Below are 25631 nucleotides of genomic sequence, written 5' to 3'. Positions count from 1 at the left end.
GGTGGGGTGGGGGGGTGGGCACAAAGGGTGAAGTGGTGCACCTACAACATGACTGACAAACATTAATGTACAATTGAAATTTCACAAGATTGTAACCTATCAATAACGCAATAAAAAAAATAATAAAAAAAAAAGAAGAAGTTCTCTCCATACAGGGTCCATATGTGAAAGTCAACTGTTCCTCTATATATAAGCAAACACTTAAATAGTGAAAAAGTTTTAAATATGTAATTTTCAATGACATTAAAATATATTAAATACTTAGGGGTAAATTGGTATGTTATATATATGTAACATCTTTTGACAGAGTGGTTGTTTAAATGAAGCCCAGACATGGAAGTCAATGACTACACTTAACAAGCACCTGCCACTAGAAGATGCCTGGGGACCGGAGGTAAGAAGAACGTTGCCTTTCACATTGTCTATTTATAGTAACTGGTTTGGCATTTCGGTATTAACGAAAGCTTAATGGAAACACTTTGGATTTAAATTTGTTTTGGTAAATCAAATCAAATTTTCTATTGGATTATACTATGATTTCAAAAATGCTTCATCTTAATTTCTCTTTGACCTTCTGTTGCTTTTGTGTTCCTAACAATTTTGTTTTAATTTTCTCTGCTGAAAATCTGTGTGTGCAGATTATTAAACATCTGACAAACACGTGAAAGCACTGATAGTGAGTCTTTCTAAAGAATGCCTGAAGCTTCAATTCTTGTGTAACTGAAAGATCATCTCTGAATGCCACTTATCCATCCTATACTGTTTTTAACTTTTTGCAATTGAATTTTCCTGAATTGAAATTAATTTATGTTATTTGGAGAATCAAACCGTATCTCATGAACTAAAAGTGGCATATAAGGTACCTCAGCCTGTAAAATGTAAACCCTGCCATAAAAATGTTACTTTCCTCTATGTCGGAATCTATGCATGCCAAGACAGAGAAATATACAAACGATGGGTGTTGTCCTGTGTATTCCCAACTCCACTTTTCATCAACAACATAACCCAGCAGCTCTACTCTAACAATCCTTCAACCCCAACATAACCTTCAACCCACTGATCCTGCCCCCCTCATTCACCCCCAGGTCTCTTTTCCTGCTTTATATCCAGCTTAAATTCCAGAGTCAATAATTGTATCACTCTATTAATATATATCCTCATTTCCTTTGCCTTCCTCTCACCTGTTCACATGTGTGACTACATCACAACCCTGGTTAAATTCAACTATCCACCTTCCCATGCTGACTTGTTTCACTTTAATTTCATGATTTAAATGGTCCCATAACACTACCCAGCAAACATAACTGTATTTCTGTAGTTCATTCCCTCTCCCCCTCTCATAAATAGCTATTGCATATTTTCTCCTCTCTTCTAAAATCTCAACACCTCTTCCCCCATCCTCATTCTTATCTAATGAACTTGCTTCCTACATAACCAAGAAAAGTATGGTAGTTATTAAACCTGGTGCTAGATCCCATTATTTAATATTATTTAAAGAAGCAAATATTATTAAATGTGCAATATGTTGCCATATTGTTTTTAATATTTTGACAATTATAATTCTTCAAAACTAGTTTTCCTTGTAATGCAACTTACTTTATATTAAGTTTTTATAAACATTATTCTGAGAAGATGTCCATAATAATCCATAGGCTTCCCCAGAGGTTAGGAACCCCAGGTATAGATAGAAAAATAGAAGGACTACTCAGCCATAAAAAAGGACAAAATCGTCCCATTCGCATCAACATGGATGGAACCTGAGGGTATTTTGTTAAGCGAAATAAGCCAGACAGAGAAAGACAAACTCTGTATGACTCCACTCATAGGTGGAAGTTAACATATAGACAAGGAGAACTGATCGGTGGTTACCAGGGGAAAGGGGGGGGGGGGTGGAGGGAGGGCACAAAGGGTGAAGTGGTGTACCCACAACATGACTAACAATAATGTACAACTGAAATTTCACAAGGTTGTAAACTATCATAATCTTAATTTTAAAAAAAAATAGAAGGACTAAACCTTGAGTCATTCTAACATTTAAAGATTCGGGAAATGAGGAGGGGCAGAGGAGATGAAAAAGGAATAATCCAAGAAGCAGGAGGAAAACCAGGTGAGCGTGGTGTTCGGAACATCATGAAAAGCAAATCTTACAGGAAGGAGGGAGGGATCAACTGTATCAAATCCACAACTGAGATAGGTCAACTATGATGATGATTGAAAATTGATCATTTACTTTAGCAACATGGAGATAACAAGTAACCTTGACAGGATTGGTTTTGGTGAATAGTGAGAGACAAGCCTTACCGAAGTGGGTTTAATTAGGTTGGAGAAAAAGAATTCAAAGCAGCAACTCTGATGAAAAGTTTTGCAGTAAAGGGGAGAAAGAAATAGTGTAGTAGCTGGAAAGCAATGGGGTGAAGAGAGGGTCTTATTTTTTTTATAAGTTGAGAGAAATAACCTCATGATTACTGATGGGAATGTTCCAACAAAAAAGAAAAATGATGATCATTCAACTAGCATCTCAAACCTAGCATGTCCGAAACTGAGCTCCTGACATCCACCTTCCAAACATACTCCTCTAACATTCTTCCCCACCTCGGTTAATGGAAATTCCATCCTTCCAGTATACTCAGGATAAAGGCTCTAAGTGTCATCTTATGCTCCACATTTGGCCTTTCAGAAAATCTTGTTGGCTCTTCCTTCAAAGTATATTCTGAATTTTGTCACTCTTCGCCACCCCAATTGCCACTGCTGTGCTCCAAGCCACCATCACCAATGATCTGGGTTATAACCACAGCCTCCTAACTGGGCTCCCTGCTTCAGCCTTGCCCACCATGAATCTATTCACAACACAGCAGCTAGGGTGATCCTACTAAAACATAAATGAGAACATGTCACTCTTCTGCTCAACACCATGTAATGGTTCCCATCTCACTTAGAGTTATGACAAGGCCTACGTGACCTACTGCCCACCCCACCCCATCAGGACTAGCTATCTCTTTTCTTCAGGTCTTTACTGAAAAATCAACTAGTCAATGAAGACTTCCCTTGCCACTCTGTCGAAAAAGTTAAACATCACCCCATGACAGTCCATATCCCCATTCCCTGTTTTCTGTAATGTCATTAGCACTTATAACTTTCTGATACGTTACACAGTATACCGATTTATCCTATTTATTAACGGGTTTCCCACCAGAATGTGGGCTACATAAGGGAAGGGAATTTTTTTTTGTTAGCTGGTGCATCCTCAGTAACTAATCCACTATGCATGCTCAATAAATATTTGTGCAAATAATTAATCAATTATAGGTCACCCACCTATTATAAAGAGTATTATCCCACTATTAAAAAATCATAAGGAATTAAACTAGTAATGGAATCAGTTAAACACAAAACTCACCCTCCTACTGTTTGTTTTTTTTTTTTAAGATTGGCACCTGAGCTAACATCTGTTGCCAATCTGGTTTTCTTTTTCTTTCTTCTTCTTCTCCCCAAAGACCCCCCAGTACATAGTTGTATATTCTAGTTGTAGGTCTTTCTGGTTGTGCTATGTGTAGGATGCCACCTCAGCATGGCTTGATGAGTGGTGCCATGTCCATACCCAGGATTGGAACTGGCGAAACCCGAAGCGGTGCGTGCGAACTTAACCACTCGGCCACGGGGCTGGCCCCGTCCTGACTTTTTTGTTGAAGGGCATCCAAGAGTCTGGGGTTGAGATTAGGTGTCAGTGATACTCTATGTGCCAAAATCTCATGGAGGTCACCCAAATGTCCTAAGATTCTGCCAAAATAACATATTCCTAGGAAGCAATGAGTCACCTGGTAATTGACAGTCGTGGAGCTTGCCTCAATCAGTGTAATATTGTGCTGTGGTTCCCACATTTTACAATCAACAGAGGACTTGCTAAAACAGATCGCTGGGCCCAACCTCCAAAGTTTCTGAATCAGTAGATCTGGGGTGGGGCCACAAATTTTGCATTTCTAACAAGTTCCCAGGGGACACTGATGCTCTGGGGACCACAATTAAGAACCATTGAAATAGTTCTCACATTCTAGAAAGAGTCTGAAGTGCCCACACCAGGCCCTAAATGTTCGATTCTACTGCATGAGAAACACAAAGCTCACCACTAAAGGGGTGAATTCAGTCTGGAGTCTGAATATAATAGAAGGCAGGCACCTGCAAAAAGACTAGTTAGGTCCTGGTAAGTGAGGCTGCCCTTGCTGAAGGATGTCACCATATACTAATTCAGCATGGCAATCAGAGGCACTCTCTTCCTGAAACATAAGACACCTGGAATGAAATAGCCCTCCGATGCGTGGAGCTGCGCTGACTGCTACATAGTCCTTCAGATCCTACAAGGATGAAGGACACTTACATAAACAATCTTGGAAGTAGCTCCACAGACTATAAATTTTCAGGAGAAAAACTGAAGGACTCATAAGCGAAAGTGGCATTTTCACAGGTTCTTTCAAGTTAACGTTAGAGCTTGAGAAGGAAAGAGAAAATGTGGGCACTGAATGGCTGGCTACGTACATCTAACTCAGGGTGGGAGTTGAGTTTCTGGACGTGACTGGCACACTAACCTGAGAAGTCCTCACCTAGAAATAAAGGGTGATTCATGAGGCGAGGGAAGATTTGGTTTTTCGTAGATTACATAACTTGATCAAATAAACTTTCAACTCCAAAAGAAGGGGGTAAAACGAATAATTGAAAAAAAAGTGTGATAACAGGAAATATCAGGTATGACCAAAAAATAGGAACAACAGTCAGTGGGTATCATCATTCTCATTAGAAAATAACTAGGTAGGAAATTAGAAACAATATAAATATTCCCAGGTGTCTATATACAAAAAAGACAGATAATGCTAGAAGATGCATATGTCCTTTTAGCAGTGCTCTGTTGTGATGATATAGGTCCGATCCTGCACATATTCTGCATACACCACGTATTCTTTCAATTAAGCTCATGGTCCCATGTGTTAACTAACTTGGTTGAACAAGAAGTTCACAGGCCAGTTTTGACCTGGAAGAACCCTCCACCAGAAAACGAAAAAAAGATGTATCGTATTTTCAAATTAGGATACATCAAAAAAATGAGTGGTTGCCAGAGGTGCAGGGTGTGGATGAAATAGGTGAGGGGGTCAAAAGGTGCAAACTTCCATTTATAAAATAAATAAGTCATAGGGATGTGATGCACAGCATGGCAACTGTAATGAATAACACTGTATTGCGTATTTGAAAGTTGCTAAGAGTAGATCTCAAAAGTTCTCATCGTAAGAAAAAGTATTCATAACTGTGTGGTAATGGATATTAACTAGACATTGTGGTGATCATTTTGCAATATATACAAATATCAAATCATTATATTACACACCTGAAACTAATATAATGTTATGTCAATTATGGCTCAATACAAATAAATAAATAAATACACAAATAACACAGAGAAAGGCAGAAATGGGTTTTTCAATGTCCAAAGGAATAATAATAATAATAATAATGAGCCTCTTGTTTTTTGTATTTTGTGGTTTATCAAGATATACAGTAACACCTATTAAATTAAAGAAAATCACCAAGAGTTTTAGGGATGACTTATAATTAAAACATTATTATAGAATGATTCACCTATATAAAAGAAAATGACCTGCTAAGAAGGGAAGGAAAGTAATTTTCAGTGTGAAGGTAATATTCACCTTCAAAAAAATTCACACAGGAGAGCAAATCCTGGAGTGTATGCAAATAAAGATAAAATGAGAGTGCTATACAAGGGGTCATTACATACACCAGAGATTATGTCACCAAATACAGAGGCTATATGATCTGTTCCTGATTATCTCCAAAACCAAGTAGACTTAAGAAAGAATACTGTATCTGCAACACCATTGTACTGGCAAATGTCAACATGGAGGGAGACTGTGAGGACAGAACAGGAAATAAATACCACTTGAATAAATCAAACAGGAGTTACTCACTCAAAGGCTAGAGAAAGAACTTAGTCACACTGAGAATACATGACAGAGAGATGAGCAATGTTATCCATGATGGATGGAAGCACAAACTTCTGGGCCCCAAAAGATAGGTGGAGAAAACAATGAAGGATGTTGACAGCCAACAGTTCGGGCACATCCAGAGTAATTGCCCCACAAGGCATCTCGTTCCATCCAATAAGAAGCCTCCCAGACAGCAGGTGCTTGAGGAGGAATCCTTTAAGTTGGGCGTGAAAGCATACAGGACCTACAAGAACCTCGGCTCAGAAATCTGTAAGTTTTAACAATCGTTTTCTTAGCTTTAACAAAGTGACTTTAAAAGATATAGGCTCATTTCATCTGTGCTTTTAAAAAGGGGGACAGGAGATAAGTATTCTTTCTAGTTTGTATCTTGAGACACCCCCCACCCAGACACAGTAGTGGTAATGGAGGTAAATAAAAGTCCTAGGAGAAGACAAAAACCCAAATATACTCCACTTTGACTATGGTATCCATACCTTATGACCAAAATAGTGTCTGTCCCCAAATTAAGCATCCTTGGAGGATTTTGTGCTTTTTTTGATTTAGGGAAATAATATGCTTACGTACTCTCAACACCCAAATTTATTATTGTTTGCAAATAAAAAATAAATACAGCATTTGCTTTCATTAAGCTTCACTTTTTATCAAACTTTAACCCAATATAGCCTCTAAAAATACTATACAGAAATAAAATGGTAGAATAGAAGGGAATAGTCATTACATTGCTAAATAATTTTCCAAGATAAATATATGAGAATATAATCTTGTTCATTAAAGTCAAAAAATGACCTTGAGGTTTTTGTCTTTGTTTCCTGTTCAGAACTATAAGCACTGTTTTTCTTATGCTATTGGAAAGCCGGGAGACTTAAATCAACCATATGAGATTATCAACAAGTCTAACCATAACCATTTAGTTTGGCCCGTGGACCATTCCGGAATGTATGTGTTTCGTGTGAAGATCCTGGATCCAAACTATAGGTGAATACAAATGTTTTATTATAATAGTTTTAGCATTAGTTCCTCAAAATTAAATTTTTATTTTCTTGATTTAATTGGAGATCATCCAGATATCCAATTATTGTTATTATTTACATATTTACTTTTTCATCTTGTAGCAATCACATTAGACATTCTATGGGGGTGGGAGGTAAGAGTTCATGTTAAACACTGATTAGGTTAGTCAATTCACAATTGCATTCTGAGTACTTTACAATGCTCCATTGCTGTGATAGATGCAAATATAACAGCAGCACAGTCTCAGCCTTCAAGGTGCTTATACTTAAATTAGTTGGAGGAGGAGTGGGGGTACACACACAAATCAAGGGAGGTTAAATCAGAGCAAATACATGCGATATTTTCCAAATATCATCATTTGCATTATTGATAGGCACAATAATAACTCAGAGATGGGAAAGATCAATGCTATTTTGAGCATCAGAAGGAAACCTCCTGGAGAATATGGAACATTAGTAGGATTTACATTGCAAAGGACTAGGATCCACCCTTCAGGTGACAGAAACCACACTAATCATGGAATGGAGTTGAACATAGTATCCTGTCTATGGCTTGGCTCCTGGAGTCATGAAGGAGGGTGGAAAATACCTTGAGTGAGGAAGGTAGAAACAAAGGAAGCAGAGTAATTTACGACAATTCATCATGTTGAAGTCAATTTCAAACCATGACCTAGAGAGCTTCTTGAGCATCTTTACCAGGGGAGTGTTGTGATAAAAGTCCAGTTCTAGGAAAACTAGCCTGAGAATAGTATAAAGAATGGTATAAAGGGAAAAACACTGTACACAGATAAATGAGAAGAGTGAAGTTAACAAGGAAAGAGGTCAAAGGAAGGCCTGGTGGCAATAAGAACAGAAAGAAAGGAGAAAGTCTAATAAATATGTTTCCAGAAATGAGAGATTTTGTTGATCTGATGTGGCAAGTGAAGGAAAAGAAGGATTCGATATGGTCTCAAGTTTTCTAGACTAGGTGATCAAAAATTATGGAATTTTCCTTGACCAAAATAGATAATGGGGTGGTTTATCTTTGAGAGAAGTACTGAGATAAGAGTCTTGACTTTGCATTTGAGGGGACAATGAAATATGAGTGAAGATGCCTGATAAACAGTTAAAAATTCTGATTTGGGCCTTGAGTTGGAAGGAATAGCTGATGATAAAGAATTGAAAATACAAAAGTGGGTGTCTTGAGGGAGATAGGAAAAGGGACTCAGCAGAAAGCTCCACAAATAAAAGAAAAAATGAAGAGAAAAAATAGAAAGTTAATAGGAAAACCTAGTAAAACAGGACATTTAAATGTGATTCTCTTCACTTTGTAGTTTGAACAGAAGCCCCAAAACCAGTTTATCCCCTGTCCTAAAACTGATCATCAATGCAGGATTTGAAAAGAGGATGTCCCAAAACTGGTCCCTTCCCACAATGAGCTATTTCAGAGAAGGCTGGGAGCTCATAAGAAAGACTAATAGTGAGGATTTCTTCTGAGAGTTTTCTGAATGCTGTGCATTTCCCCTCCTCCACCCAAGTAAGTGGGGCTTCAGAGAACCACTCAGGAAAACTAACATAGGTCTCTTGGTTTGAAGACGGGGGAGCAAAGACTATTCCTACCTCTTATCTAGAAAGTTTGAAAGTAAAAGGCTGCCTACAGGTACATTGATAATAGGAAGGCTAAAGAGTGATATAGTGCATGGAAACAGGGCTTTCACCAATGTGCGAGAAAATGTGTGCACTTTCAGCTGGGTGCAAATATGAACCCCAGGAAAGGAAACTGAACTTGGGTCATCACGAAAGGTCATCCCTACCCAACTCAAGGTTGAGGTGATCCCAAATAGAGACAATGGGTGGGGAAAACCATAGGAAGCCAGGAGCTGAGGAGTGATTGGCAAATGGCCAGACAGAGAACATATCGTCTAAATCCTGGAACATCAGGTGACATTTCCAGTTACAAGATGAGAGTGTATGAAGAACCCATTCTGTGTGTTGGATGTCGGAGTCCTAGCTCTCTCCTCTCAAGAGAAAAAGCTAATATTTGGGCATCCAATACACAAAAGCCCTCAGCCACATAAAATTTTGATTTTTTCCTCCTACATGTACCCAATTCTGAGTTCTGAAACAGCAGCTAGCAAGTGGAAGAGGAAGTTTAAGGATAAAATAAGAAAATGAATGGCCACACTCATCTCCCCAGTGCTACCTCTTAAGCACGATTCAGGCCCAACCTTGAGGAAAGAAGGTTTTCAATGTTTGAAAGACTAAAGTTTTATATGTAGTTTGGACTAGGCTTTTTATTACCTGAAAACTTCTGCTCAATATTTTATCCAGGGGCAGAGAAGAACAATTTACAGAGAATTTGTTTAAAGGGATAATGATGAGATAGAATAAAATTTTTATTTCACTCTAAAAAGTTGAAGAAATATACTAAGACATGGCAACATCACTTAAGTCAAGAAGCAAGAAAATTTCTGGTAGGAAGAACAAAAAATGTCATAGAGTCTGGGGTCACCATTAACAGAAGAGTTTCACAAAACACTAACTTCAAGAGATATACGCACCTCCATGTTCATTACAGCATTATTTACAACAGCCAAGACATTGAAGCAAACTAAGTGTCCATCAATGAATGAGTAGATAAAGGAAAAGAAAATATATATATATGGAGGAATATTATTCAGCCATGAAAAGGGAAATTCTCCACATTAAAAAAACAAGAAAAATCTCAAATAAAAAACCTAACTTTATACCACAAGTAACCAGAAAAAGAAGAACAAACAAAGCCCAGGAAAGGAAGGAAATAACAATGATCAGAGTGGAAATAAATGAAATAGAGACTAAAAAGACAATAGAAAAGAGCAATGAAACTAAGAGCTGATTTTTTGAAAAGATAAACAAAATAGAGAAGGCTTTAGCTAGACTCAATAAGAAAGAAGGAGAGAGGATACAAATAAATAAAATCAGACATGAAAGAGATGTTACAACTGATACCACAGAAACACATAGGATCACAAGAGAATACTATGTACAATCATCTGCCAACAAGTTGGACAACCTAGAAGAAATGGATAAATTCCTAGAAAAATATAACTGACCAAGACTGAATTATGAAGAAATACAAAATCTGAACAGATTGATTACTAGTAAGGAGATTGAATCAGTAAGAAAAAACCTCCCAACAAACAAAAGTCCAGGACCAGACGGCTGCACTAGTGAATTCTACCAAACCTTTACAGAAGAGTTAATACCAATCCTTCTCAAACTCTTCCAAAAAATACAAGAGGAGGGAAATCTTCCAGACTCATTTTATGAGGCCAGCATTATCCTGATAACAAAGCCAGACAAGGATGCCACAAGAAAAGAAACTTACAGGTCAATATCCCTGATGAACACAGATGCAAAAATTCTCTACTAAATATTAGCAAACTAAATTCAACAATACATTAAAAGGATCACACATCATGATCAAGTGGGATTTATACCAGGGACACAAAGATGGTTTGATATCCACAAATCAATTAGTGTGATACACCACATTAGCAAAATGAAGGATAAAAATCATATGATCATCTCAATAGATGCAGACAAAGCATTTGACAAAATTCAACATTCATTTATGATAAAAACTCTCAACCAAGTGGGCATAGAGGGAATGTACCTCAACATAATAAAGGCCGTATTTGGCAAGCCCACAGCTAACATCAGACTCAATAGTGAAAGGTGAAAGCCTTTCCTCTAAGATCAGGAACGAAACAAAGATGCCCACTCTTGCCCACTACTTTTATTCAACGTCGTATTGGAATTCCTATCCAGAGTAATTACATAAGGAAAAGAAATAAAAGTCATCCAAACTGGAAAAAAAGTAAAACTGTCACTATTTGCAGATGACATGACAGTATATATAGAAAATGCTAAAGACTCCATCAAAAATCTGCTAGAACTAATAAATGAATTCAGTAAAGTTGCAAGACACAAAATCAATACAGTCATGTGCCACATAATGACATTTTGGTCAACAATGGATGCATACACAATAGAGGTCCCATAAGATTAGTACCATAAAGCCTAGGTGTGTAGTAGGCCATACACCCTATGATGTTCACATAATGACAAAATTGTTAAACAATGCATTTCTCAGAACAAATCCCCATCAAGTGACACATGACTAAATACAAAATTCAATTGTTTCTATACTCTAATAATGAACTATCAGAAAGAGAAATTAAGAAAATAATCCCACTTATAACTGCATCAAAAAGAGTAAAATACCTAGGAATAAATTTAACCAAAGAGGTGAAAAATCTGTAACTGAAAACTATAAGATGTTGATGAAAGAAACTGAAGAAGACACAAATAAATGGAAAGATATTCTATGCTCACGGATTGGAACAATTAATATTGTTAAAATGTCCATACTACCCAAAGCAATCTACAGATTCAATGCAATCTCTATCAAAATTCCAAAGGCATTTTTCACAGAAATACACAAAACTATCCTAAATTTCTATAGAGGCACAAAGGACCCTGAATAGCCAAAGCAATCATGAGAAAGAAGAACATAGCTGGAGGTATCACACTTCCTGACTTCAAACTACAGCCATACCTCATTTTATTTGCTTCACTTTATTGCACTTCACAGATACAGTGTTTTTTACATATTGAAGGTTTGTGGCAACCTTGTCTTGAGCATGTCTCCTGGCACCATTTTTCCAACAGCCTTTGCTCACTTCATGTCCCTGTGTCACATTCCGGTAATTCTCACAATATTTCAAACTTTTTCGTGATCATCAGATTTGTTATGGTGATCTGTGATCAGTGATCTTTGATGTTACTATTGTCATTGTTTTGGGGTGGCATGAACTGTGCCCGTATAAGTCGGAGAACTTAATCACACAACGTGTGTGTTCTGACTGCTCCGCTGACTGGCTGTTCCTCTGTCTCTTCCCTCTCCTCAGGCTTCCTTGTTCCCTGGGACACAGCAATATTGAAATTAAGCCAGTTAATAACCCTACAATGGCCTCTTAAGTGTTCAAGTGAAAGGAAGAGGTGCCCATATTTCCCTTTAAATCAAAAGCTAGAGGTGATTAAGCTTAGTGAGGAAGGCGTGTTGAAAGCTGAGATAGGCTGAAAGCTAGGCCTCTTGCACCAAACAGTTAGCCAAGTTATGAATGCAGAGGAAAAGTTCTTGAAGGAAATTAAAAGTGCTGCCCCAGTGAACACACAATGATAAGAAAGTGAAACAGCCTTATTGCTGATATGGAGAAATCTTTAGTGGTCTGGATAGAAGAGCAAACCAGCCATAGCATTCCCTTAAACCAAAGCCTGCTACAGAGAAAGGCCCTCACTCTCTTCAATTCAATGAAGGCTGAGAGGTGAGGAAGCTGCAGAAGAAAAGTTTGAAGTCTGCAGAGGTTGGTTCATGAGGTTTCAGGAAAGAAGCGTCTCCATAACGTAAAAGTGCAGGTGAAGCAGCAAGTGCCGAAGTTCTCCAGAAGATCTAGCTGAGATCACTAATGAACGTGGCTGCACTAAACAACAGATTTCCCAGGCAGATGAAACAGCCTTACATTGGAACAAGATGCCGTCTGGGACTTTCACAGCCAGAGAGAAGTCAAGGCCTGGCTTCAAAGCATCAAAGGTCAGGTTAATTCTCTTGTTAGGGCTAATGCAACTCGTGAATTCAAGTTGGATCCAGTGCTCATTTACCACACTGGAAATCCTAGGGACCTTAAGAATCGTGCTACATCTAGCCTGCTTGTGCTCTGCAAATAGAACAACAAAGCCTGGATGTCAGCACATCTGTTTACAACACGGTTTACTGAATATTTTCAGTCCACTTTTGAGACCAACTGCTCAGAAAAAATGACTCCTTTCAAAATATTACTGCTCATTGACAAGGCACCTAGTTACCCAAGAGCTCTGATGGAGATGTACAATGAGATGGATGTTGTTTTCATGCCTGCTAACACAGCATCCATTCTGTAGCCCATGGATGAAGGAGTAATTTCAACTTTAAGGTCTTATTTAAGAAATACATTTTGTTAAGGGTCTAGCTACCATAGATAGTGACTCCCCTCATGGATCTGGGCAAAGTCAGTTGAAAACCTTCTGGAAAAGATTCAGAATTCTAGATGCCATTAAGAACGTTCATGATTCATGGGAAGAGGTCAAAACATCAACATTAACAGGAGTTTGGAAGACATTAATTCCAACCCTTATGGATAAGTTTAAGGGGTTCAAGACTTCAGTGGAGGAAGTAACTGCAGATGTGGGTGGAAATATCAAGAGAACTAGAATTGGAGCCTGAAGATGTGACTTGATTGCCACAATTTCATGATAAACTTTAACAGATGAGGAGTTGCTTCTTATGGATGAGCAAAAAAGAAGCTTCTTGAGATGGACCTTACTCTTGGTGAAGATGCTGTGAAGATTATTGAAATGACAACAAAGGACTTAGAATATTTCATAAATTTAGTTGATAAAGCAGTAGCAGAGTTTGAGAGGATTGACTATAATGTTGAATATTCTACTGTGGGTAAAATGCTATCAAACAGCATTGCATGCTACAAAGAAATTGTTTGTGAAAGGAAGAGTCAATCAATGCCACAATCTTCACTGTTGTCTTATTTTAAGATGTTGCCGCAGCCACCCCACCTTCAGCAATCACCACCCTGATCAAGCAGTCATCAACATCCAGGCAAGACCGTCCAGGCAAAAAGATTAGGACTCGCTGAAGGCTCAGATGATTTAGCATTTTTTAGCCATAGAGTGTTTTTTAATTAAGGTATGTACATTGTTTTTTAGACATAATGTTATTGTACACCTAACAGACTACAGTATAGTATAAACATAACTTTTGTATGCACTGGGAAACCAAAAAATTTGTGTGACTCACTTTATTGTGATATTTGCTTTATTGCAGTGGTCTAGAACTGAACTCACAATACATCCAAGGTATGCCTGAATATTACAAAGCTACAGTAACCAAAACAGTATAAATTTGGCATAAAAACAGGCACAGAGATCAATGGAATGGAATAGAGAGCCCAGAAATAAACTCGCACATATATAGTCAATTAATTTATGAAAAAGTGTCAAGAATATACAATGGGGAAAGGACACTCTCTTCAATAAATGGTGCTGGGAAAACTGGACAGCCACATGCAAAAGAATGAAACTGGACCACTATCTTACACTACACACAAAAATTAACTCAAAATGGACTAAAGACTTGAACATAGAGACTGGCCCAGTGGCATCGTGGTTAAGTGCACGTGCTCCGCTTTTGCAGCCAGGGGTTCACAGGTTCAGATCCCAGGGGCCGACCAACACTCCACTCATCAAGCCATGCTGTGGCAGCGTCCCACATATAAAATATAGGAAGACTGGCACAGATGGTAGCTCAGGGCCAATCTTCCTCACAAAAAAAGAAAAAAGACCTGAAACCATAAAACTCCCAGAAGAAAACATAGGTGGTAAGCTCCTTGACAGCAGTCTTGGCAATGATTTCTTTAGATTTGACACCAAAAGCAAAAGCAACAAAAGCAAAAATAAACAAGCGTTAATAGATCAAACTAAAAAGCTTCTGCACAGCAAAGGAAACCATCAACAAAACAAAAAGGCAATGTATGGAATGGGAGACAATATTTGCAAACCATGTATCTGATAAGGGGTTAACATACAAAATACATAAAGAACTCATATGGGGCTGGCCCAGTGGTGCAGCAGTTAAGTGCACACGTTCTGCTTCAGCAGCCCAGGGTTCGCCACTTCAGATCCTGGGTGTGGACATGGCACCGCTTGGCAAGCCATGCTGTGGCAGGTGTCCTGCATATAAAGTAGAGGAAGATGGGCACAGATGTTAGCTCAGGGCCAGTCTTCCTCAGCAAAAAGAGGAGGATTGGCAGAAGATGTTAGCTCAGGGCTAATCTTCCTCAAAAAAAAAAAGAAAAGAAAAGAACTCATACAACTCAATAGCAGGAAACAAACAATCGAGTTTAAAAATGGGCAGAGGATCTGAACAGACATTTTCCAAAGAAGACATACAGATGGCCAACAGGTACATGAAAATATGCTCAGCGTGGCTAATCATCAGGGAAATGTAAATCAAAATCACAGTGAGATATCACTTCATACCCGTTACAATGGCTATCATCAAAAAGACAAGAGATAACACTGATGGTGAGGATGTGGAGAAAAGAAAAACCTTGTGAACCGTTGGTGGAAAAGTAAACTGGTGCAGCCACTATGGGAAACAGTATGGAGATTCCTCAAAAAATTAAAAATAGAAATACCACATGATCCAGCAATTCTACTTCTGGGTATTTATCTGAAGAAAACGAAAATACAAATTTGAAAAGATATATGTGCCACCACGTTCACTGCAGCATTATTTACAATAGCCAAGATATGGAAACAACCTAAGTGTCCATCAACAGATAAATAGATAAAGAAAATATGGTATATATACAATGGAATATTATTCAGCCATAAAAAAGAAGGAAATCTTGCCATTTGCAATGACATGGATGGACCTTGAGGGCATTATGCTAGAGAGTCTACTTTGGTTTGAATCCTAGTTTTGTCACTAGCAGCTATGTAGTTTTAAGCAAATCACTTAGTCCCTCTGAGCTTATTTTTTAATCTGTAAAATGAGTCAATAATACTTATCTTACAGTATTCTGAGGATTAAATGAAGTACCCGGGTAAAATTTCCTAACTTTGCTGGGCACACAGCAAACACTAAGAATTAAGCTCCTTTTCTCTCTCTTCTTCCACATGAAGGAAGGTGAAAACATATCATGAGTGCTTATTTAGCTATATCCTGCCTCATTCCAGGCAATATGCTAAATTATGAGAGACACTCAGTACCTTTAGAGAAAATAACACAGTTCCATATCCTGAGCTCCTCGCATTCTCAGCTTTCGGAAGGAGTTAGCCTACCTCAGGGGAACATCACAGGCCCTTTGGTCAGAAAAACCTGAATTCAAATCCTAGCTCTGCTACTTGCAACTGTGCAAACTTTTGCAAGTAGCTTAACCTATCTGAGCCTCAGTTTCCTCATCTAAAACGAAGGGTTGCTCTGAGGATTAACCAAGAGAATTCATGTAAAGATTTGATACACTGCCTGGAACCTAGCAAATGCTCAATCAGTGTTCATTTTCAATAAGTATTAATGTTCAATAAATAACTATTTATTATTTCTGTCAATACGTATTATTGTTAATTATTGTTAATATCATCACTGCTGTTGCCTTGGGAACCATTATCAAAATGACGTAAAGCTGTTCGGAAGACAGTGAGGTTGCACTGACAAGCTCTGTGGAAACTTGCAGCAAGCAGCCTAAGTCACACATAGGAAAAAGTCTTCCCAGCTGTTACATAAATGTGTCCATTCTCTCCCTTGTCAAGAAAATGACACCTTAACTAAGATATGATTTGATTGTTACCATAGAGATGTGGAGGGAGTTTTTTAATATCTTATACTTGGTTTAATCTTTAATATTATTTTTCTAATTTGCAGTTTCTGTAACCTAACGGCTATATTTGCAATAGAGACCTTTGGAGTGATTCCCAGGTAATGACCGGAGACTAATCGAGCTTTACGGAGGGAAGTTGTAAAAAAAAACACGGGTGGCAGCTAAAAAGGAAAAGCATTTCGTACACATTTTCCTGATACCCTAATACTCCTGCTCTATATGTGACATCCTAAAAATTATACGTATCTATTATACCAGGGATAAAGAAGGAACGAATTCCTGAGAACTGTAACTGCCGCTAGGGTCCCCTTCTGTTCCATCCCACTCAACATCAGACATGTCTTCCAACTCCGCCAAAGGGGCAGATGGCAGACGGCAGCAGTGGGGACTGGGAGGAGACAGGCTGGGCTTCAGTGACCCCGAGTCAGCCCTTGACTGCTGGCCATCTTCCGGATGCGTCCAGGAAACAGGCAGTCAAGGCATTGCTGTGGACTCGGCTCCAGCTTCTTTGGAGAGCAGAGCACAGTCCTAACTCTGCTGACGCCGGGCCACACGTGACTTTGCTTCTCTGTCCTGGGCCTGGTGTTTTGGGTTTTGCTTTTCGTAAAATGTTAAACAAAAGAGAAAGACAAACAATTAAGTTACTTATGGCCCTACTTTAAATATTACTGACTCCTCAATTTTTGTGCTAATGGGAGGTTAATGGTGCGAATAATCTGCAAATGAGAGTTGTTTCTAAGTGACTTTGGGAAACCGGCGTAGCCTTTTTGCAGCAAGTTCTCGTTAGGTTGGTGTGTTTGATTTAGATGAATATTAGGAACATGTATCCACCAACAGAAGGGGGAGCTGGTGAGTTAGGGAAAAGAGGGGAGAGTGCAGGAGCAGCACCTGTCTGCCAGCTCCCCTCCCAGCGGCTGGATTTCAGCAGCTGGGGAAGGTGGCACTGCACGCTCTCGGTTAGTGACTAGTGACTACAGCTTAGTCTCTCTCTCGCCTGAGCCCTGAAGGGTGCCAGAGGCAGAGCAGGGGTTAGCTGGTGGTGAATACCTTCCTAGTAAGAGAGCCCTTTTCACGAGTAAGCAGTGACTAAGGATCTGTTTGTAGGAGGCAACGATGTCAGTACTTCCTTGCTTCTGGCCCAGTGCCCAACCACTTCCCCAAATTTTCCCCTGTGTCCTTTGGAATTGCCACCATTTAACCAGCAAACTCACCTAAATCCTCAACTGTCCTCTGAGCTCTCCCTCTGTCTATCTCCCTCTATGCCCTGAGGACACTGCTTCACCTTTGCCCTCTAGAGGAATGGCTATTTATTATCTGACACCCTCCATGTGCCTCAGGCAGCCATTACCACTCCTAGACCATTACTTATTCTGGTTTTTCTAAGACGAAACCAAAAAAATTATCAAAACCATACATCCTTTGAGGCTCATGGCATCTGCTATGCCCCCTGTCCTTTCTCTGTCCTCACTGCTGTGTCCTCTCCAAACTCCCCTTCATTCATTGACAACTTTGGCCCTGCCACACTGTTTTCATCTCCACATCAAGTCCCACCATTGGTGTCCACATGGCCAACCCTCCCAACATCACAGTCTTTCCTCATCATTGGCGTCCTCCTCCTCTACTGTACTTCAGCCATCCACTCCCACAGTCATACCTGCACACTGTCATTGTCATTCCTATTGTAGGAGAGGAAGACATTTCCTCCACCCACTCTGGGTCATTCTGGCCGGACAACAAATTAAATTCACATGAGACAAAATAACAGGAGAAAATCCAACAAAGCTTTATAACATGTATACATGGGAGAGGCTCCGGCAAACTGAGCAACTCACCAAAATGGCGGAAGCTCTCATCTTAAATACCCTCCTCAGCTACAGACAAAGGAGGATGTTGGGGGTGGGGGGAGTTAGTTATGGGAGATTACCAGAAAAGTACAGTAAACAAGAGTAAGGTTATTATGCAGATTTAAGTTCTTGCCTTCTGCGTTGCTAAGAGTTTCTAGAGATAAGGTCATCCCCCCTCCTTCCTGGTACAGAGGGAGAGACCTTTACAGACGGAGATTTCCTTTACAAATGTAAATGTCTCTCAACAAAGGATAACTTCTACTTTTCAGAGTTTCTTTCATGTCTGCAGTTTTAAAAGTAACCGGCCCAAAATAATCCTCATGCCAAAGAGACATATCTTGGGGTGGCCAATTCCAATCCCCCCCCACTATCATAACTTCTCTGCTTCCTAAAGCATCGATTCAGACATCCCCTTCTCTGAACTTCCATCTTATTAATTCAGCTACACCCACAACAACCCTTCTTCATCCTCATTGGGACCTCCACTTCTACTTTCAGTTTCTCCTTTTTTGCTTCCTGTTTCCTTACATTTCAAAGTCTATTAACCCAATACCACTTATTAATACTCCCCTGGATTTGGCCCCCCATCTGGCAAGTCCTCAACTACTTAGTTTCTCTGTGGTTACACCTGAGCAGCCCGATACTGGTAAAGGAAGTTACACAACAGGGCAGATGGATCATCAACTTCAAAGAGGTCACCAACAGTACCTGGGAATCTCACTATCTTTCTCTGGTCAACCACTGTTTCCACTCTCCATAACAACTGCTTCAGACCTTATTTAACTAGCTTCCTCCTCAGACCACCTGTCCTTAACAGCCACCAGATGAGCTTGTTTCCATCTTTACAAAGAAATTAGAAGCCGTCAGACAGGAACTCCATTTCTGATTGAAACATATAAAGCAACTAACATCTATACCCATTGTGTCCTCTTTCCATCCTGTTACAACAAAAGAAATAGTATTCCTCCTCTTTAAATATAATTCTTCCACTTATGGTTTTAACCCTAGTCCTTCCCACTTTCTAAGGAAACTTCCAAATCAATTATTCCTTCTCTCTCCTGTATATTCCACTTTGCTCTCAACCACGTCCTTCCAACAGGCTTTTAATCACCCTCAAGTTTTTTATTTAAATAAATAAATAAAACTTCAACCTCACACCCTCCTCCAGCTACCACCTTCTCTCTCCTCCTTGCAAAACAGGCTTCTCAAAAGGCTTGTCTACACTCCTAGTCTCCATTTCCCTATATTCCATCCCTATTTCCTCATCCATCCAGTCTGCTTCCTATCTTATCACTCCACCAATTACCTCTCATTAGAATAGCTTTTGCCTACATTAAATCTGTGGGGTACTTTCTCACCTTTTCTCTTTGTTGAAATTCCCACTTTGTTTGTGCATTGTTCTCCTGACCCCCGTTCAGCATCTCTATGACCATTATTTTGAACTCTTTCACAGGTAAGTCACTTGTCTCCATTTCATCAACGTCTATATCTGGAGTTTTATCTTATTCTTCTGTTTGGAACATTTTTCTCTGTTTCTTCATTTTCCTTGACTCTCTCTTGGTTTCTATGCACTAGATAACACAGCCACCTCTCCTAGTCTTGAAGGAGTGGCCTCATGGAGGAGATGAACTTATTGTTCAGTCCTGTCCCAGCTCTTGGTTGTCTCTCAAACCTTCATGGTTGTCCAAGCTGCCTTCTTAGCCCTTACTGTCTCCTAGCAGGTGAGGCTGCACCAAGACACCAGTGTCCCAGAAAGAAGCCTCTCGGTCTGCACCCAGATGCAGGCTGGCTGAAGCGGGACCCTCGGGCAGCCTCTTCTAATGTACGCATAGACACCTCTTTCAGGGGAAGACTGGGAGATGGGCATTTTTGTCTGTTCCCCCTGCCCTGAGCCCTGGAGGAATGGCCAATTAAGAATAGTCTCTTCGTTTGTTTCAGTCCTGTGGGACTGGGGAACAGAAGCTCTGCTGGGCACCAGAGCCAGGGCAACCAAGAGGTGTGTCCCCTGGACAGTAGCCGTAGAAGCTGGGGTGCCAGATGTATGCACAAGCTCCTTTCAGGGAGATCCCAGTGACCGGGGGAGAAACAGAGGGAGAGTGCTGTCGACGAAAATAATCCATAACCAATCTATAAATGAAAATTTGGGTGAGTTTATTCTGAGCTGAAATCTGAGGACCACGGCCCGGGGCTGTTCTTCCCAAGGGACGAAAGGGCACCAAAGAAATGAGGTGTACAGAATGATTATATACCCCCAAAGAGGGTGCCTTACATATGATTGAAATGTCCCTCCCACAATAGTCACAAGATTGCCCTGTTGGCACAGCGCTTGATGGACACAGCAGGTAGTGGGTCTGCTATCTTGGTGGGCGTAGCAGGAGGCAAGTCTATTGTCTCGAGCTGGGCGGTCACAGGTGAGCGCAGCAATCAGTTTCTAGCCTAAGGAAAGATGCTTAATCCTTAAGGAGACGCCAATGTTGGGAGGGGGAGGGAAGTTGCACCTTTATCTCAAGGGCCTTTTGCTCTTGCCATAGGGAATCTCTAAAGCAGATATACAATGCATGCTCAACCGCCTCGGTCAGGCCCTTTTGGAAAGACAAGGTCAGGCCGAATTAGGTTTACACCAAAATGGCTTCCTCATATATTCCAATATATCCTATTACTTGCCATTTTTATTTGACAGCGCGAAGACGGCCCCTGAAGGCCCCCCTGGTCTGGAGAGGGTTGCAGTTGGCCCCTAGATTTGTGTTAAATTAGGAGCCTGCCCCTCAGGTTGCAGTTTTTAAGATAAGCAAATAGGCCTCTTTCATGGAAAGACCAGAAGATGGGTATTTCAGCCTGCTGCCTCTGTGCTGAGCAAGAGGAAGGCAGCAAGAGGGGTTAGACTCTGCAAGTCCTCAGAGCCGGTTTGTTTGCTGCAGCCTTGTGGTCTTGTGGGCCCAAGCCCTGCTGGCTGTCAGAGATAGGTGTTTGGGGCACTCGTCCCTTGGGTGGAAGTCTTAAAATCTGGGGTGCTAGATGTTGGGTCTAGACCCTTCGCTCCTCAGGGAGAAGCTGGGAGCTGAGTTCCCTCCTGGTCGTATGCTGCTGTGTCAGGGGTGGGGTTTATGGCAAGATTGTCTCAGTCTCTCCTACCTATTTCCGTGTAGGTGGATTTTTTCTTGTTTGCTGGATGTGTAGGACTTGCTTAGCTAGTTCCTCAGTTTCTTTCAGAGGAAACTCTTCTGTATGTAGCTGAAGCATCAGTGTGTCCTTGGGAGGAGGGGGTTCAGGAGCCTCCTATGTTGCCATCTTGAACTGGAACTGGCCAACACTAAATCTGACAGATCTGTCTCAGTCCTCATCTTATTTGATCTTTCGTCAGTGTTGACTTTTCCTTTGACTGCTATATTGCTCTATGGGTTTTCCTAAACTTCCATAGCCTCTCTCTCTCTTTAGTAGAGAGAGCCTCAACTTTTCCTTCACAAGCCATTAAACGTTGATTTTCCTCAGGGCTCAGTCCTAGTCTTCTGAGCTTCTCACTCTGGCAAGCTCATCCATACTTATAATTTCATTTAACGTCTATATACACATGACTCCCAAATCATACCTCTAGTCCAGTCCAGAGTCATATAGCCCACTGTCTACTAGACCTCTTCTCTTAGATGGTTCAAAGACTAGCCAAACTGGACATGTCCAAAAGTGAACTCATGAGTTACCACCCATTCTTTTATCACATTATTTGTCCCACTCTAAAACTTGTCCATCAGGGTAATTGCACACAGTCCTGTTGATTGTCCTTGCATAACTCCAGGAGAATCCATTCACATAGGCTATAATGCGAATGGTGCTCTCTGGAGTTGGACAATATGTGACCCTGCTGTCCAGGGTTCCCTCTCTCAGGAAATAGCACATCCAACTGTACAAGCCAAACACCTAGGAGTCAAAAACGAAAAACAAAAACTTAGAGTTCACGTTTATTTCTCATTCTCTGTGTCTCTCCATCTCTCTCTCTCTCTCTCTCTCTCTCTCTCTCAGCTCATCCAGTTACTGGCTCCCATTCATTTAATCTCCTAAATTGCCCTTGAATGAATCCACTTCTTACCAAACCCATCACCAGCACTCTAATCCAAGCTACCATTATCTCTGGTCTCAACTACTGCAATAGACTCCTAACAGATCTCCCCTCATCCATTCCTATTTTCTTCTAATTCATTCTTCTCACTAAAGCCAGAGTAATCTTTTCAAATGCTAATTTTAGGAGACTGAACTCTTAAATTTCTTCCTTAATGTGAAAACTCATTAACATAGCCTACAAGACCTTCTATGATCTAGCCCCTACCTACCTCTCCAATCTCATCTTCTATCATGTTCCCCTCATTTTCTCAGCTCCAGACCCACCAACCTTGTTTCAATCCCCAGCCTTCTCCATACTCTGTCCCATAGCACGATCTCTGTGCATGCTATTTCCTCTATCTGGAACTCTTCCTTCCCCTCTTTACCTACTTAACTTTACCAATTCCACTTGCATTTAATTCTTCAAATTTTAGAACAATTATCTTTTCCCCATGGGAGCATTTCTTGATCCCAATCACTGGGTTAAATCCTGCTATAGTAAGCTTTCATTGCACTGTATACTTCTCCCACTTAGTTCTCATCACAAGTGCAATTTTATATGTATTTTCTCATTATTCAATTAATGATTATGTCCCCACTAAAATGTAAGCTCTCTAAGGATGGGGACCATGTCTATTTTTACTCATCATTGTTTTTCCAGCACCCAGCATAGTACCTGGCACATATCAGATGGTTTAAGTTAGTTAATTAACTTCCAAGAGGGAAACCATTCACTGGAACCAGATTAAACTTGCATCCACAGAGGAGGAAGGTCAGACTAAGGGGTCTGGGAATCTGGGGAAGCTGTAATACTGCAAACAAATAATCATGGTTTAAAGGGAACAAAGAACTAAAGTCAGATACCAGGACTCCAAAGGGAAAACAGCACAGTGTTTGGCTTAAGAAATAAATCCACTCTGATGGGAGGCACCCGTGCAGAGTCCCAGGTGAAGAGCCACCCAGCTGAAAGTAGGATCTAATAAATAGTGTACACACACAAACACACACCCCTAGTTGACCTTCGGGTACCTCAAATTCAATATGCCCAAAAGTAAACCAACCATATTCATCACACACACCCTCAATAAAGTGTTCTTCCCTCTGAATTTCCTCTATCAGTGAATGCTGATACCATCCTCACAGTTATCTCATCCCAAAACTCGGGAGACGTCCTTTATTCCATCATATTTCTCAAACCCCTCATCTTAACAGTCACTGGGATCAATCCAATCTAACTTCCAAATATATCTGAGATCTATCTGCTTCTCTCCATTTCTTCAGCCACTAAGTCAGTTAAGACCCTCATCATACTTGGATTATTACAAAAACCTCATAACTGCTTTTTCTCCTCGACACTCATGCTTCTCATTCCTCCATTCTTCACCCAACAATCAGAATCATCCTTCTAAAATGACAGTTCTATATCATATCTCTGAAATTCCTCTTGCCTTTAGGCTAAAATCCACACTCTATAGCTTGATAAAAGCTGTCTTTCTCGTCTCTAACCACCCATCATTCCTCATCTCTAACCATTCCTCCTGCCACCTGAGCTCTGGTCACACTGACTAGTGTTAGCTCCAGAATGTCTAGGGGTGACCTTAAGGTTTTCTCACGCTTCCATGCCTTTGCATATGCATCTCCGTTAGCCTGCAACTTTATGCCCACCTGAATCTCTTCTTCCACTCCCAGGTATTGACTAATACTCCTAATCCTATTCACAGCTAGCCAACTCCTACAGATACTCGGTTCGAAGGTGACCTCCAGTGGAAGGCCTTCCTTGATGCCTGGCTTCCATAGAAGTTTATACCTCCTTCTCTCATTGTATTGACCACGCTGTCTATTTTCCTCCCTGGTCAGCCTCAAACACTAAGGAGTAAACGCCTTTAGGGTAGACAAGGTGTCTTATTAATCTTTGTTCTCTGTCAATGGCATAGTAGCTAGCTATTGAAAAACTGTTTGACTAAATAAATATATAACCACAGTGAACAATGGCCGCTAAGGACTTTTTTCTCGTTTCAGTCCAAGTGTCTACCTGGTCGCCTCGCTCCTCTTTCTGCTGACACTCCTGTTCTTCAGTGTTCTAGTTTTGAGCTATTTCCATTATATGAGGATTTATAAACGATATATTTATGCACCGCTTCACAAGCCTGAAAGAAAACAAAAGACTAACTAGAAAAAAAGGAAGGTTTGTTTACTATGGATATATGTACATAAAAGGAGTGTGTATATATACTTATATTGAGAGTGTGTTTAACCAAGAAATACTAAGTATAAGCTCAAAGTAAGTATCATCAAATTCAAGATCTAAAACATGTTCTTAAATTATCCAAAACAGAAATATTTTCATATATTTGTGTGTTATGAGATTAATCCTTAACGTGTTTGCATTTATCTTAAGGTAGTCTAGATAATCTTCTATGGCTTTTTTAAAAAAAATAAAAATTTAAAAAACCCCAAAATGTTGCTATTACAATCCTTTCTAAGAATGAAAGTAGATTTTTGAAAATGTATAAATGTGTCAAATATTATTATTTTGCATAAAACTTTTCATAAGACTTGTATAGCTGTAGTTAATTTACATATAAAGGACTAATGTGTGTGGATTTAAATAATCTGTCAAACATATTTCATAAATTTTTCTAATGGTAGATTCATATATAAAATGTACAACTTATAATATTGAAAATAAGCTGATGCTCTAAGTCTTAATTTTAAGTTTTTAAAATTCGATTTTGATGGTCAAAATAGTCTTCATTTGTCCAAATGTGATCACAGCTTTCTAAACAATTAGTATTTGTAACAGTCAACAATCAACTAGAAAAGAGAAACCAGTAGGAGATTGTGTGTGTGTGTGTGTGTGTGTATGTGTGTCTGTGCGTGTGTGTGTCTGCGTGTGTCTGCGTGTGTCTGTGCATGTCTGTGTGCATGTGTCTGTGTGTGTCTGTGTGTGTGTGTCTGTGTGTGTCTGTGTCTGCGTGTGTCTGTGCATGTCTGTGTGTCTGTGTGTGTCTGTCTGTGTGTGTGTGTCTGTGTGTGTGTCTGCGTACACATGTCTGTGCATGTGTGTCTGTCTCTGTGTGTGTCTGTGCCTGTGCGTGTGTCTGTGTGTGTGTCTGCGTGTGTCTGCGCGGTGTCTGTGCGTGTCCGTGTGCATGTGTGTGTGTGTGTGTGCCTGTGCGTGTGCGTGTGTGTGTGTGAAGAGATTTATTCATGGGAGGG

At 40.1% G+C, this 25631-nt stretch overlaps 1 protein-coding gene across 15 annotated transcripts in view; it reads left to right on the top strand.

Annotated features, from left to right (window-relative positions):
* The window catches only part of CATSPERE (catsper channel auxiliary subunit epsilon), a 263656-nt gene extending 238544 nt beyond the window's left edge, over positions 1 to 25112 (top strand). For 14 of the 15 annotated variants that reach the window (XM_070602097.1, XM_070602095.1, XM_070602105.1 and 11 more), the window contains 4 exons: positions 308 to 394; positions 6826 to 6983; positions 16521 to 16574; positions 24432 to 25112. In XM_070602097.1, the coding sequence (XP_070458198.1) occupies positions 308 to 394; positions 6826 to 6983; positions 16521 to 16574; positions 24432 to 24585 (453 nt within the window). In that variant the 3' untranslated portion in view covers positions 24586 to 25112. The remainder of the gene's footprint in view (positions 1 to 307; positions 395 to 6825; positions 6984 to 16520; positions 16575 to 24431) is intronic. The other variant, XM_070602098.1, reaches the window with a different exon arrangement.
* The last annotated feature ends 519 nt before the right edge of the window (positions 25113 to 25631 follow it).

Source organism: Equus przewalskii, chromosome 31 (assembly GCF_037783145.1).
Source record: "Equus przewalskii isolate Varuska chromosome 31, EquPr2, whole genome shotgun sequence".
Taxonomy (NCBI): domain Eukaryota; kingdom Metazoa; phylum Chordata; class Mammalia; order Perissodactyla; family Equidae; genus Equus; species Equus przewalskii.
This window is presented reverse-complemented; position numbering and strand designations above follow the sequence as displayed.